The sequence below is a fragment of the Rhineura floridana genome, chromosome 1 (assembly GCF_030035675.1).
Source record: "Rhineura floridana isolate rRhiFlo1 chromosome 1, rRhiFlo1.hap2, whole genome shotgun sequence".
Classification (NCBI taxonomy): Eukaryota; Metazoa; Chordata; class Lepidosauria; order Squamata; family Rhineuridae; genus Rhineura; species Rhineura floridana.
This window is the reverse complement of record NC_084480.1, coordinates 278,779,315-278,793,644: the sequence shown is the minus strand read 5'-3', so window position 1 is coordinate 278,793,644 and position 14,330 is coordinate 278,779,315. Positions and strand designations below refer to the sequence as shown.

Genomic DNA, 14,330 nt, shown 5'->3' with positions numbered 1-14,330 from the left:
TCTGTGGGCTATAGGTACATTCTTAAACCGCAAGATTTTTTGCCTATTAGTGAATTTCTCTGCTTTTTAATTCGGGAGGTAAGAAATGGGATCCTGTCCGAGTTTGCTGAGAGTGGATTGATCATTTGCATGCTTATTGAGTTCAGTGGTATTTATTTCCCTGCAATCATGCTTCGGATAGGTGAAACTGACCACAGGGGATGGGGAGGGGAAGAGGGGGAGGGAGGGCAGAGGGGAGAAGGAGGAGGGGAGTGGAAAGGAGGGGGAGGGCAGAAGAGCAGGTTTGATCATGTGCATATTGATTTCAGTGGGATTTACTCCCCTGCAATAATGCTTAGGATAGGAAATTGACACAGGGGATGAGGAGGGGAGGCAGGATGGGGAGGGGAGGCAGGATGGGGAGGGGAGGCAGGGGGGAGGGGAGGCAGGATGGGGAGGGGAGGCAGGATGGGGAGGGGAGGCAGGATGGGGAGGGGAGGCAGGATGGGGAGGGGAGGCAGGATGGGGAGGGGAGGCAGGATGGGGAGGGGAGGCAGGGGGGAGGGGGGCAGGACAGGGAGGGGGGGCAGGACAGGGAGGGGGGGCAGGACAGGGAGGCAGGACGGGGAGGGGAGGAGGGAGGAGGCAGGAGGGGCAGGGGAGGAGAAGGGCAGGTTTGTTCATTTGCATGTTTATTGAGTTCAGTGGGATTTACTTCCCTGCTATCATGCTTAGGATAAGTAAAACTGATTGGGGGAGGGAGGGAGGGCTGGAGTGGGCAGGGGAGAAGGAAGAAAGAAGGGGGGAGGAGAGGGGGAGGAGAGGGGGAGGGGGAGGAGAGGGGGAGGGGGAGGAGAGGGGGAGAGGGAGAGGAGAGGGGGAGGGGAGGGGAGGAGAGGGGAGGAAGGGAAAAGGCAGGTCTGATCATATGCATGCTTATTTTCAATGAGATTTACTCCTAAGCAATCATGGCTAGGATAAATAAAACTGACCATGGGGGAGGGGGAGGGAAGAGGACAAGGGAAGAGAAAGGAAGGGAAGAGGGGGACAGAGGAAATTGGAAGGGAAGGGGCAAAGGAAGGGGGAGGTAAGGGGCAAAGGAAGGGGGAGGTAAGGGGCAAAAGGGAGGTAATGGGAGGACGAGGGGGCAGGTTCGATCATTTCATGATTATTGAGTTCAATAGGATTTACTCCCGTGCAATCATGCACCTGGCCTGGGGGAGGGGAGGAGACTGGGTGGGTGGGCACTAGGCAGCGGGGAAGCCCCTTTCCTTTCCTAAAGGAAAACATTGTGAACAGTACCATTGCTTTTCAGCGTTCCCCCCACCTTTTTATTCTACAGCAGGCACATGTAGCCTCCCACCCAAATTAAAACCAAAGCTGCCCCGACCACATCCACACCACTATTTCCCTTTAGATAGTCATGGCTTCTCCCAAAGAATTTTGGGAAGTATAGTTAGTGAAGGGTGCTGAGAGTTGCTAGGAGACACCCCCTCACAGAGCTTCAATCAGAGTGGCTGACTGTTAAACCACTCTGGCCACTGGAGCTCTATCAGAGGAATAGGAGTCTCAGCTTAGCAGCCTTCACAAACTACACTTCCCAGGATTCTTTGGAGGAAGCCATGACTGTCTCAAGTGAAATAAAGGTCTGGCGTGGATGAGGCCCCCTGATTAGCCAAGCCCAGTAGCTGCGAGTCTGGCTTTTAGAACACTGACAGTTGGTTCTTACTGAGCATTCCCGACATTATCATTGAGTTCAAGCCAACATTTCTTAAATTAATTAAAAATCAGCAAGGCATTTTTTAAACTTTTAAACTGCAGAAGTTGAAGGTCAGAGTATGGGGCAAGGTCAGTAACAGGATTACTGGTACTCCGTGAAAATGCCTGATTTTTAATTAATTTCAACAAATTATAAGCTCGGACAGAAAAAAAGTCCAAAAGGGGTCTGGATTTTCCCCCTCTCTTTTTACACTTTGAACTCTCTATTCTCTCTGACTGTTTTGTGTATCACCATGAGAGCTCAGAGGATTGTTAAGCAAGCATTTCAGAGTTCAGGACTATAAGTTTTGTAAGGTTTTGTTTTGAAATGAGCTTATGGGAAGCATCAGAATGGCATGGGGGTATTTTCAATTTAACATTGTAGAATGTGAAAAATCCATGCTAGCTATAGTATACAGCCACTCTTGTGGCTGTATAGTAACCATTCAGAGAAATACTTGATTGAATTGCTGGTGAATGAGGTCCCAGTATGACAGCCATGTGCACTCAAATATGAAACCTCCAGAAAGAAAAGCTACATACAAATAGAAATAAAAATGATCAAACTCACCATGGCAATAAACCGTCCAATGAAACAGAAATATGAAAGATGATCTGGATTTATTGTTGATGCTGGATTTATCTGTAGACAGTAGTTGCTTTTTCCAGCATATTCAAAGAGACAGTACATAGGGTTCAGCACTTCATGGGAAAGCAAGAAGAACCATTCTCTACAAAATTTACAGTAGATAAAACACAACAATCTAACATAGGTGTCTCCAAGTATTCATAAAAATTGACATTAAAATATAGAAAAAAGTCTTATGACTAAGGAGAGGAAGAAGACTTTGAAAGATTTTACTGCAGCCAGTCACCCAGATGAACAGACAAGGTGGTTTTAATCTTTAAAAAGTGGTTGCCTACTGCTGTGTGAAAGGCTACGGTAAAAGTTTTCAAAGTACTTATGTTTCTTTCTCATCCAGACACGAAGCTGTCCAGCCTGACATGAATGTTTCCTTTGGCTGTATTATCCAATACACTCAGTAAAGAATCCTCAAGTCATGTGGCCCAGCATTTAGATATGCAACCTTAATCTGATCTCCAAGTTACTACATATATAAAATGGCAGATTGCCCAATAGTAGTTTTTATATTTTTCTCTGTCAAGTGTTTATATCCACTGGTTAATGCCAGCATACCCCCAATTTCATACACACTATGACAAAGCTTTTATATTCAGGAGTTCAACTATGTTCTCATACTTTCAGTTAAAATCCATTTTTCCCCTTCAAGAGTGTGATACATGCTCAGAGCAGGGATCCCTCTTTGCACACTGAAAATTCAAGGTCCTCATTTGACCATAATGATAAACCATGGTTTACAGTTATGGGAACAAGTCTCAGATTCACACTCTTCCCAGTTAGTCTTCATCATGGTTATATCCAGAGCCTGGAAAAGTTACTTTTTTGAACTACAACTCCCATCAGCCCAATCCAGTGGCCATGCTGGCTGAGACTGATGGGAGTTGCAGTTCAAAAAAGTAACTTTTCCAAGCTCTGGATATCAAACCAACTTCAAGCCTTAACTGATGAAGCTGGTTTGTTTCATTTTACCATAGCTCAGATTAATCACAGTTTAAGATCCAGACACAATGCTTAACTGTGGTTAACTGAAATTGGAAGCAAAAGCTTCCAATCTCCTCACAACCATGCAGAAGGGTAGGGGAAGGAAAGCACATGAGCCCAAAGCTTGTGCACATAACAATAAACCATTGTTTTTCATTATGTCTGAACCAAGTCAGAAATTCCATTACTACAGCTGAGCACTGTAGGCTTCTGAATCATTCCCTAATAAGGATCCTATAAACACTTCAAGATCAACACCCTGATCCTTAAGATTTTATGTGATAGCTCATGAAGCTAGAAAACGTTTTTGTGTGATTCTTGCTACAGTGCACATCAGAAACAATCTATTCACAAGCTCCAACATCCACATATGGACAATGAGTCACTCAGTTAGAGGGTCTCTTCCCAAAGATACACCCTCTACCTTTGCAGAGAAGTAGGAGGGAAACAGAACAACCCTCCACTGTTCTATAAAACACATTATGCATGCATTTTTCTCTCACTGCTGAGGACTGGGTGTGAAGAAAATGTTTGTCACTGAAAGGATTTCAAACACAAGGAGAACTGAGCTCAGTAGAAGTGTTTCCTCTCAGCCATCCCATCCCAAACCTGGAAAGCCCCTTTGCTGCTAAAGATTTTAAAAGGAGGACAGACTCTAAGGAGCCATCTTAGCCTCTCCAACCCTTTGCTGTCATAGCATTTTAAGCTTCAAGCCTCTCTGCAATCCCCTGTAAATTTTCACCAGACCACACTTACAACCTCTGTAAGTATGTCCTCATAAGGAAACTGTATCATGCAGCCAGCCAAAATAACCCAGCCTCTTTGTCTCTAGATTCTCCAAGATAGGTGTCTACTCAAATATATATATCCAACCAATATTTTAAGACAAATGCTTAATAATTTACCTGGCTAAACCACCATAATCCAGTCCTTCTTCTCCTCTGAATATAACATATAATCGTCTTCTTAAGTCATAGGGTTTTAAAGCCATGATCTGCACACAAAATGTTGAATACCAACAGAAAATAACATTGAATAATACAAGGCAAAATACTAAACAACTTGTTATAATATATTAGACATTAAGTCCAATTCTGAGATAATTTATTCTATTTTATATAAAACTACATCATTTTCCCCATTATTTAAGGGGAGTTTAACTTTCCCAAAGTATCTTGTTCTTACTTCTTTTAATTTGCACCTATTTTGTTCCCTCTGTACTGCTTTTCAGATGTCACTTCCTTCTCCTTGAATGCATGGTCCCAGCCAGTTATGGATCATGCAGCCAATGAGATGATGTACAATGCTACATAATCAATAATATCTGCCTACAATAGCATCATCTCTGAGGGAAAATGGGGCAGCACCGCATTCATGGGGCAGGAGGAAACATCTGTGTTACCAAGCTAACTGGACAATGCTCCCAGATTTCACACACTTTGCTGGGAGGATGGGTTTTTTTTATCCCTTTCAGGTAACTGGGTAATGCACCACATTTTCTTACGTAGCACAGGAAGTGTCAATTACCTAGACAATATGGAGATTGATCCCTTCCTCCTGTCTCCAAATGATAGACAGGCCAATATTTTCCCTCAGTTCGATCCTTTGCTTGCAAGGTAAAACGTTTCATGAAAAGCCTTCCCATATTTTGACTGAGTTATAAATAGACTAATGACACACATGATTTCTTACTGTTAGGCAGAATTGTAGCTACTAGAATATCAAAAATTAAATCTTTAAACAGTTTTACACATTTAAAAGTTTTAAAATAAGAAATTTTCCTGACTGTATAACCATGTTAAGCTGAAATAAATTCACCTATACAGTGTTTAGTAACCACATTTGATAATGTAAACATTGTTTTACCTGTTGGAAGGAATCTTCAAACAATGTTTGTCTGGATACATTGATCTTCACATGGCTTGGCAGAGCATTTGACTACAAACAGACAGTAAATCATCAAATACAAACAGAAATTCAAAAAATACAAAATGCAAATTAAAGCTTACAAGATCATTTGATCAACATTACCTGACACAAGTAGCGGAAATGAGCTAGCTTCCACCGAAAGCTGCGTTCATAAGCAATTTGTGGTCCTTTATTTCTGTAAGGGAATATATCTAGCTTTATTCAGCAAAAATATTTACTAAGATTTTACAACGCTTTCACTTGCTTCTCGGCAGTTTTGTAGATTTACATTTCATTCAGCTTCAAATAAAGTGAAAAGGCTGCTGCATGCATACTTCAAATTCTGAATCAGTTTTAAAATATCATCTAATGTTTAAAAAGTCGTATCTCATAAGATGTCACCTATGTGCACCTTGAGTGCACATCTTGAACTAATCAGCCACCACCCAAATTCATCAGATGTCCATCTCCTACCAGCTAAATAGTATAACTATTATTCCAACTATGTGCTATGACCATAAACATTTTAGAATCTCCAATAATGTATCACTTACACAGAGGATTTACCAGTACGAGGATCACTGAAGGTAGTTGTTCGCGTATTATGATCAACAAAGTATCTTACACCTTCTCTTGTGTATCTGATTTCCCAGCCCTCAGGGAGGGGGTCTTCATTTTGTAAGCTGAAAATTTAAATGTAATATATTTCATTAACACCCCAATTGCTTTATGTCTAATTCAGTCTTGTTTTATGAATACAAAGCACACAAACATACCCTTGAGTCCGTGGATCTTCCCACTGTGTTGTCTTTGTGTTATGATTTACAAAATACACTCTATCATTTGAATCAACTCTCCTTTCTGCAACAAAAATGAACAATTTAAAACAAAGTTAACTGTACATGAAAGTCTGTTTCATATAGCTATTTATATTTCTTACCCCAGCCTGGTGGTAAAGGACCAAGTGGATCATTTTCGGCAGTCAGCATTGAGGCCTAGCAAAGACATGAGATAAAATAAATATGCAGGAATATTTTTATTTTAAAAGTCTGTAACACTCTAAAAAGCACTATTTGTAGAGCAACTGCTTTGCATGCATAAGGTCCAAGGTTCAATCCCCAGCAATTCTGTGTAGGACTGGGAGAGACCCCCTGTCTGAAATCCAGGAGAGCAACTGCCAGTCAGAGTAGTTGTCTTCACAACAGAAGATACTACATTTAAATGATTCTGATATCCCTTCTTGCACGCCATTCCTAGTTTCAAATTTCCAGTTGGGCTTGTCTCTTCCTCCACAACAGAATGGCTGAACAGATGCTGAGAGATGGGTGGTGTCATTCCCTTTGAAAGCATCCTCACAAAGAAGGTAATAAAGAAACAAGGAGCTACCTCCCTACCTATTCTAATTCATCTTTTTTCACTTCAGCTGGTCTGCTGATAGCTTTTGGTTCTAGCTAGCCAGAATACTTCCAGTGTTTTGAGGTCAACATAAGTAGACTAAATTTGGACTGTACAGAAGCTAGTAGTGGAAAAGTTGGCTTCTCCGCTTTTTGCAAAGCCTTGTGGTAAATACCATAGAGCAACAGATATTCTCAGATAGCATGATCAGTCACCCTCTGCTCTTCTAGCACACAGGACCATCTGCACATGGGGAAGGTATGCATGGTATACCGCCATGTGATCACTACAATTGCAGGGCTTTTCCTCTAAATGCCATGGCTGGATTAAAGAATAGCTATCTTATAAAAGTCAGATTTAAATCAAAAGAATTTAGAATTGTTTGTAATGTACAGTAGCCTCTACAGAGATTCACAGTATATGTTGCTCTGTAAACTTCAGTGAAAAGTTAACACATAACAGAATCAATCTGCATACAGACGGGGTCCAAACTAAGTTGCACTTTGTTGTCATTCAAATCAATAAGACTTTCACATTGATTTCAGTAGGACCTATATGCAGCTAACTTAAGTTTGAATTCAATCCACTGTCTACTTCTGAAAACATGTGAAAAATAACAAGTTTCAAAGCTCTAGCCTGAAAGTTCAGCTTAACAAGGAGGCACTAACAGTAAGTACATTCTCATCTTTATCTCCAATGCAATGCAAATCTGGTACAGTAGGGCCCTGCTTCTTGGCGCCCCGCTTTTCGGCATTCCGCTAATACGGCACCAGTGGGGCAATCAGCTGGAGGGGGGGCTGGAGCTCCCCGTACTCCAGTTGATCACACCAGAGGAGGGGAAGATCAGCTGTAACATGCTACAGCTGATCTTCTCCTCCTCGGGGCGCACTCCAGCTGATTGCGCCGGAGGAGGGGAAGATCAGCTGTAGCGTGCTACAGCTGATCTCTTCTGGCACGATCAGACTCCCGCTCAAGCTGATTGCTCCGGGGCGGTCAGACTCCCGCACTCCAGCTGATTGCGCCGGAGGAGGGGAAGATCAGGTGTAGCTACAGCTGATCTCCTCTTCTGGCACGATCAGACTCCCGCTACAGTTGATCTGCTTTTTGGCGGTTTTCACTTTTTGGTGGGGGTCTGGAACCTAACCTGCCATATGAGTGGGGCCCTACTGTATTATATTCATTAAATAGGCAAAACCTTGTGGTTTCAGAACATACCTATAGCCAACAGATATTTCTATCAAACTTTAAAAAGCAAGGAAATTGGGCAGCTATAGTGAATGCACCTGGAGAGCAGGAGACCTGACCTCCTGTCTGAGATATTGGACTGCCCTACAAATTTGTCAAAATGCAAACACAATTTGGGTTGGTCTTTCACAGTCCAATCCACTTCCTGTGTAGCTTGGAAGAATTTGGTAACATGTCAACTCTTCCCTCATCTCACCCCTCCCTTTCAACACCAGTTTGGTGCAGAGATTCTGCTTGTATAAAGTCAGAGGTGCCCACTATGCCAGAAACAGGGAAGTCTGGTTTAAAGCAAATGAAAATAATAAGCCAGGACCAGATGGTTTATGAAGGTACGAACAAATGTCCAAACATGGCCATTCAAGCAAACCATGGTTTAGCTAAACAAACTTTGATTACATCTGAACCCAGCCATTATCAAGATATCAAAAGGTATGTAGCTGCATATAATGTATCAAATATCTAATGAAAGGCAAAGAGAAAAACAGAAACTCAAAACATTTTGTTAACTGTTAATTTACTGAATAGAGGTATCGTTGGTTAAACTGTTGCATAGCTCCCTGCAACTGATTTCGTTGAGATTGCCACTGTTCAAAGTTTCTGACTGATTCCATCGTAGGTCGCTGCCATGTTGTTGTTCGTGTGTTATGGTCCACATAATAAACTCTTCCACGATCATCAACCCTTCTTTCCCACCTAAGAAACAAATACCAGCATTGATAGCTATTTTCTTTCCAGCCAAAACGTAAAAATAATTTACTACAAGCAACTGCATTTTCTTTGCTCTTTTGCCTTCTAAATCCAAGCCTTCAAAATGTTTCTCTGTATCTATTAAAATATTTAAAAATATAGTTTAAGGGGGGAGAAATCAGAAAACAGAGTGCTAAATATCTGTCCCAGAGTTTCTACCAGTGTTAATGACCCCACAAGTCATTTTTAAAATTGTTTAACTGACAGACTAGTGCATGCTAAATCTGACATTTTCAATTTATAGTTTTATTTTTATTTTAACTTTTAGATGTATGATGTTTTAATGTTTTTGTTTACATTTTGCTTTGTTGTGTTATGACTTGTGGTTACAACATTAAACTTACTTACTTTCTTCCTTGCTAAATCTTAGTTGCAGTAGCACCACAGCTGAGTTTTTGCTTCTTCTGCTATCAGTGCAAGCTCTGAGAGCTGCATTCAGGAGAAATACCATGCAATTTTCTTCTCTTAAGACAGGAAGGAGCAAAAGTAAATCTTTGGAATTAGAATGCTAAATAAGCAAAAAACTAAGCTGGATTTTAACTAATAAAAAATGCCCCGTAAATTAAAAGACTAGGTCAGAAGTTCTAAAGTGAGAAAACAGCTGTGAATTGTTCTGTCTTATGACCAATAGCCTTGAAAACTAAGATCATAGACCCTACTGTAACTGTAATGAGCACTGGGTGTCCCATTAGTTTCCCTTCATTTTTAAACTGGTTTTTTTATTCTCTTTTAGCTATAAGTATGAATGGTTTTAATATTGGAATTAATTTTATTTTATTTTAATCTAGACTCTGTATGTTTTAATTATATGTGTTTTTTATCTGGAAGCCGCCGCGAATTCCAGTTTTGGAAGGATGGCGGGGTATAAATAAAGACAACAACAACAACAACAACAACAACTATTATTATTATTATTATTATTATCATCATCATCATCATTATTATTATTATTTCAAGGTTCTGGTTTTGGAGTACAAAGCCCTATACAGGTTGGGACCAGGATACCTGAAAGATTGTCTTACTCCTTATTTACTTACCCAGTTAATCACTGTGCTTTGCAGGCAAGGGCGACCGCTCTACACAACATAGGAAGCGGACCTTTAGTGCTGTGACACCAACCTTTTGGAATTGCCTCTCCTTAAATATTAGATAAGCGCCACCTCTGTTACCTTTTTGGCACCTATTTAAGACCTTCCTCTTTCAACAAGCCTTTTAAGTAGAGCCCTTATCCCAGTCTGCGTCTGTGCTGAAATTGCTTTTTAAGATGTTTTGTTTTAATATGTTTTTTAAGACATTTTGTTTTAATATGTTTTAAAATCTTTTGTTTTTAAGATGTTTTAAAGTGTTTTTAGTGTTTTTGTTTGCCGCCCTGATCTCCTTTGGGGAGGAAGAGTGGCATATAAATTTAATAAATAAACAAAATAAACTTAGCCTAAAAACATGTAACTGAAATGCACATTCTTCCCCCACTGCAGATCACATGCTTCTTGGGGCAGGGGCTTATCCTCTTGCAATCTGTAAAGTATCATACACACTGAGAGAGCTTTATCAGTAGTAGTTGCAAAGTCCTAAATGAGCAACATTTGAATCTTGGGATACAGAAACTACTCATCCTTCCAGCTGGGAGTAAGTTCCTTGTGAGATTCACTGAAGTATATAATCCAAAGCAAACTAACTAATTTGAATACAGAGATCTGCCAGTGTGAACTAATTCAGAGTAATTTGAACTCTTCTATAAAAGAACAAACTGAACAACAAGGTAAAAATCTAGTCTACTAAAGGCATGCCCTGCCATTTGACTATTGTTCTCCAGCTTTCTGATACCACTTCCCGCAGATGCCAAAACTCAGCTACTCGCATACAGAGGCTTTAAGAGGAAAGTCGCATTATTATACCACCATGCAAACAGAACTACAAGAAAATTTATTTACTATGGTTCAGATCCAAATGTGTTAAATTAGTGATGTTCACAGAAAGCTCCCATTTCCTCCTCCTCCTGCAGACACCTGCAAGGAGCTGCTGAGAGAAGAGGATTGCAAAATATCAGTTAGACCTCCATCCAATTTTGGGTGATATCCCCACACCACATCTTATTGCTTAGGAAGTTCCCCACCCGCTCCATAGGAGGGGGGCAGTGGGGGAGGGAGAGCGAGAATAGGATGTGCAACCTGCCTTCTCTGAACTTCCTTAAGTTAATGTGTCTTAGGATCCATGCTTTATGTTTTTTTTAAAAAAATAAAAAGTTACATTATATGGGTGAGGGTTGGTGTGTTTTTTGGTCTTTGCTTCCAAAGAAATCTTGTTAATTACAAGGGGAAATTCTAAAGAAAGTTCTGCAACGCTAACATATACAGACCTCAAAAGAAACATCTTCCCATTTGGGTATTAGTTAGAAAATATTTTAAAAGTCTGTAATGACGTGCAATGAGTCAGCATACAACTTATCTATTACCCTGGTGGCAAAGGCTGAGGCCTTTCCCAAGTTGTAGTTCTCGTGTTGTGATCAACATAATAGGTTCTACCATGAGGATCCTTTCTCTGTTCCCATCTTTAAAAATACAAAAGAGGTAAAGCACCATTAAAAGAAAACATAGCACTGTCACTTGCTGAAACATATAGATCACCAAATTAAGAAGTTCATTAATACCATGTTTGCCACATTTATGCTGAAGTCTGACAGCAAAATCATTAGAAATGTTTTGGTTTGGTTTTATTTTTCCAGAAATAACAAGCTAAAGTTTTGTCTAGATGAAACACTTTCAGTTATTAACTATAAACGTTTGAGTTCAACCAGGCAAGATGAATTAAGAGACTGATTAAAGAAATGTCTTATAGAACATAAAAACAGTCCAGACTGAAAAATGCTAATTTTAAAAAGATACATAATGCACCTAACAAAAACAGTTGGGCCAGTCATAAAAAAGGTTGCTGCAGAGGACAGAAGGGACTAGAGTCCATACCTAGACAAACCTCTCTTTGTTACCCTTCTTTAGTCATAGCAACACTGCTTAAAAGCCATTTTGGCATGTAAGCAGTGTAAACATTCATAATTAACAGCAACAGCCTTCAGATAGTTGTCCCCCACTACCTGTACTCCAGTAGTGGGTAAATTCCAACCCGCAAGCCTAATTAAGCCCAACACAGGTCCTAGTTAGGCCCCATAGGCTGTTCTCCACAAACCACATCCACCTGTTCCACACCTAGTGTCATATGTGAACAAGTGTGAGCTTAAAATAAGCTGTCTCCCTAATCAGCTACATTAGGGAGTTCCCTGTCAGGGACTCACTTTTTCAATTTGAAGGAAGTGGCTTGGATTCAAACTGCTTATTCCAAATGGAACTTTTCCTCTGCAGAAAGCCCATATGGATCAAAACTGCTTTCCTCCAAACAGATTTCAAAGGGGTTTGCTGTAACCACCAATCAGCTTATCGGCAGCAAGCCCCTTTGAAAGAGCATTCCCGCTGCCAATCAGCACACCTTCAAAGGAGGTTACTGTAGCCACTGACCAGCTGATTGGAGGTTACAGTGACCTCTTCTGAACTTTCACAACTATCACCTGCCTGACAGCATTATGATTTCAGGTGGGTGCTCATGCCCACCCAAGGGTAGTGGAGGATTTGAGGATGTAAGGATGTGGGCCCACTAGATGGATCCAGTTCCCCACCCCTGTTCTACTCATCTACAAGCACTAACCATCTTTTGCTGAAAGTTACAATGAGTCTATTGCATATAATGGGCTAGGTCCAGACTAGGTTAATTCCTTGTAGATTGAATTGGGACAAGTTTATGCCATAAGAAATTTGTTGGTCTTTAAAGTTCCACAAAACTCTTTGTTGGCTGGACCTATCCAACAGGCTACTAAGACAATTAGTAACATTTCTATATCTAAGCATTACGTCATTATTATATCATTAATGAAAACAAAAATCCACATACCCTGGGGGCAAAGGTTCTGTGCTATTGCTACCAGACTGTTGCCTTACACTTTCCCCAGATACAGATGAAGACTCCCTTGGTTTTGCTGCTTCTGTAGTTGCATTGTTTCTTGCAATAGAGGATGCAGGATCTGTGGGAGCAACAGCATCAAGTCCAGCAGACACACTGGGGGCATTCATAGATGTGCTGCTTTCAGAGTTACTAGTAACTTCTGTTGCTAGAGAAGGTTCAACAGTAGCAGTCATACAGTCTGTAGATATACAGGATGCTTCTGCAGAATCCATAAGAGTTTCAGAGGGTGAATGATTATCAACTTCCATCAAAGATGATTCACAATTAACTGGGGTGCAGAAAAAAAGAACATGTTGTATTGACAAACAAATACATATATTAACACAATTCACATTCAATACAGATAGTGACTGGGATAAAAATCTCTACTTAGAATGCTTGTAGAAAGTTGATAACTTTAATAGGAGCAGAAAAAGGGGGCATTGGCCTTACCTGAACATAATTTCTCCTGGAGAACAGATCATCAGATGGGAAATAGCGCCAGCTAACATGAGCAGGCAGGAATCGTATGTTTTTTGAGGAAGTAGCAACCCTTGCGAAACCCCAGATCATTCACTGACGAACGGCTGAAAGGCTACTCCAATTATGATAATTTAATACACACTTAAAAGAGAATGAAAATCTGAGACAAGAAAGGCAAAAACCTATACATTAATTAATACTACTTCCTCTTAAAACCAAAAAATGGCCACTCCAAAAAGAGAAGTCATCATTTATCCCATGAAACAAACCCCCAATGAATATTGAGAATAAAGCAATTCTCAAAAACATCTTATATAACCTTAATGTGAGCAAGAAAACATTATGTTACTCACAACCTCAGGCAGCCAGTCTGTGATTACATACTTCCCCCAATGGGTGGCTCCTGATGGTCTGTTCTCCAGGAGAAATTATGTTCAGGTAAGGCCAACGGCCCCTTCTCCCTGGAGAACAGCCCATCAAATGGGATGTAAAAAAGCATCTGAAGACAAAGGGCAGGAAGCTGCTCAAGAATGATCAGGAAATCACATAGAAAGAAGGCCATAAAATATGCTTTAGATATGAATGGTAACATGTTGTAGCATACGGCTGCCAAAGGTGGCTTCTGCAGATGCATATAACATGATGGTGCAGGGAGGTGCAAGCACTTATAGGCCAACTAATGCAAGCCTTAACTCAACCAGCTAGGGTGGCAGAGGACACTTGTATACCCATAGATTTTGGATGAAAAGACATTATTATTATTATTATTATTATTATTATTATTATTATTTACATTTGTATACAGCCTGTCAAAAGTTGTTCAATGAATATAAACCTCCAATGCTCAACGAATGTCCAGCAAATGCCCATGCCCTTTCTTGTGGATGGACTGGGTTGGGTCAAAGGTAGGTAGAATCATCTCATGTTGGGACAGGAAGAAAGACTGGATCTGTACAAAGAAAACACTCTGTCCGCATAGAACAAGCGAAGATATTTGGCAACAGAGAGAGCATTTAATTCCAAAAATCTTAGTGCAGAGGTGACTGCCGTGTAGAGCATGGAGAACCCCAACATGCCAAGATGGTGCCAATCACATTGAGATGGTGTCAGTCACATGCTGTGAGAGACCAGCCTTCTTCAGATATCATCACTTAATTGCCAGGCTGTCAACCTCAGCCAGACCAGGTCTGGATGGTTCACCGGC

The 14,330-nt window shown here is 40.7% G+C and overlaps 1 protein-coding gene across 5 annotated transcripts in view; it reads right to left on the bottom strand.

Moving 5' to 3' along the window:
• WWP1 (WW domain containing E3 ubiquitin protein ligase 1) overlaps positions 1 to 14,330 on the bottom strand; it is a 123,233-nt gene that overhangs the window by 51,032 nt on the left and 57,871 nt on the right. For all 5 annotated transcript variants that reach the window (XM_061602494.1, XM_061602485.1, XM_061602513.1 and 2 more), the window contains 10 exons: positions 12,593 to 12,932; positions 11,109 to 11,204; positions 8,428 to 8,602; positions 6,210 to 6,264; positions 6,046 to 6,130; positions 5,824 to 5,952; positions 5,393 to 5,465; positions 5,228 to 5,299; positions 4,267 to 4,355; positions 2,309 to 2,468 (listed from right to left, as the gene is read on the bottom strand). In XM_061602494.1, coding sequence (XP_061458478.1) covers positions 2,309 to 2,468; positions 4,267 to 4,355; positions 5,228 to 5,299; positions 5,393 to 5,465; positions 5,824 to 5,952; positions 6,046 to 6,130; positions 6,210 to 6,264; positions 8,428 to 8,602; positions 11,109 to 11,204; positions 12,593 to 12,932 — 1,274 coding nt within the window. The remainder of the gene's footprint in view (positions 1 to 2,308; positions 2,469 to 4,266; positions 4,356 to 5,227; positions 5,300 to 5,392; positions 5,466 to 5,823; positions 5,953 to 6,045; positions 6,131 to 6,209; positions 6,265 to 8,427; positions 8,603 to 11,108; positions 11,205 to 12,592; positions 12,933 to 14,330) is intronic.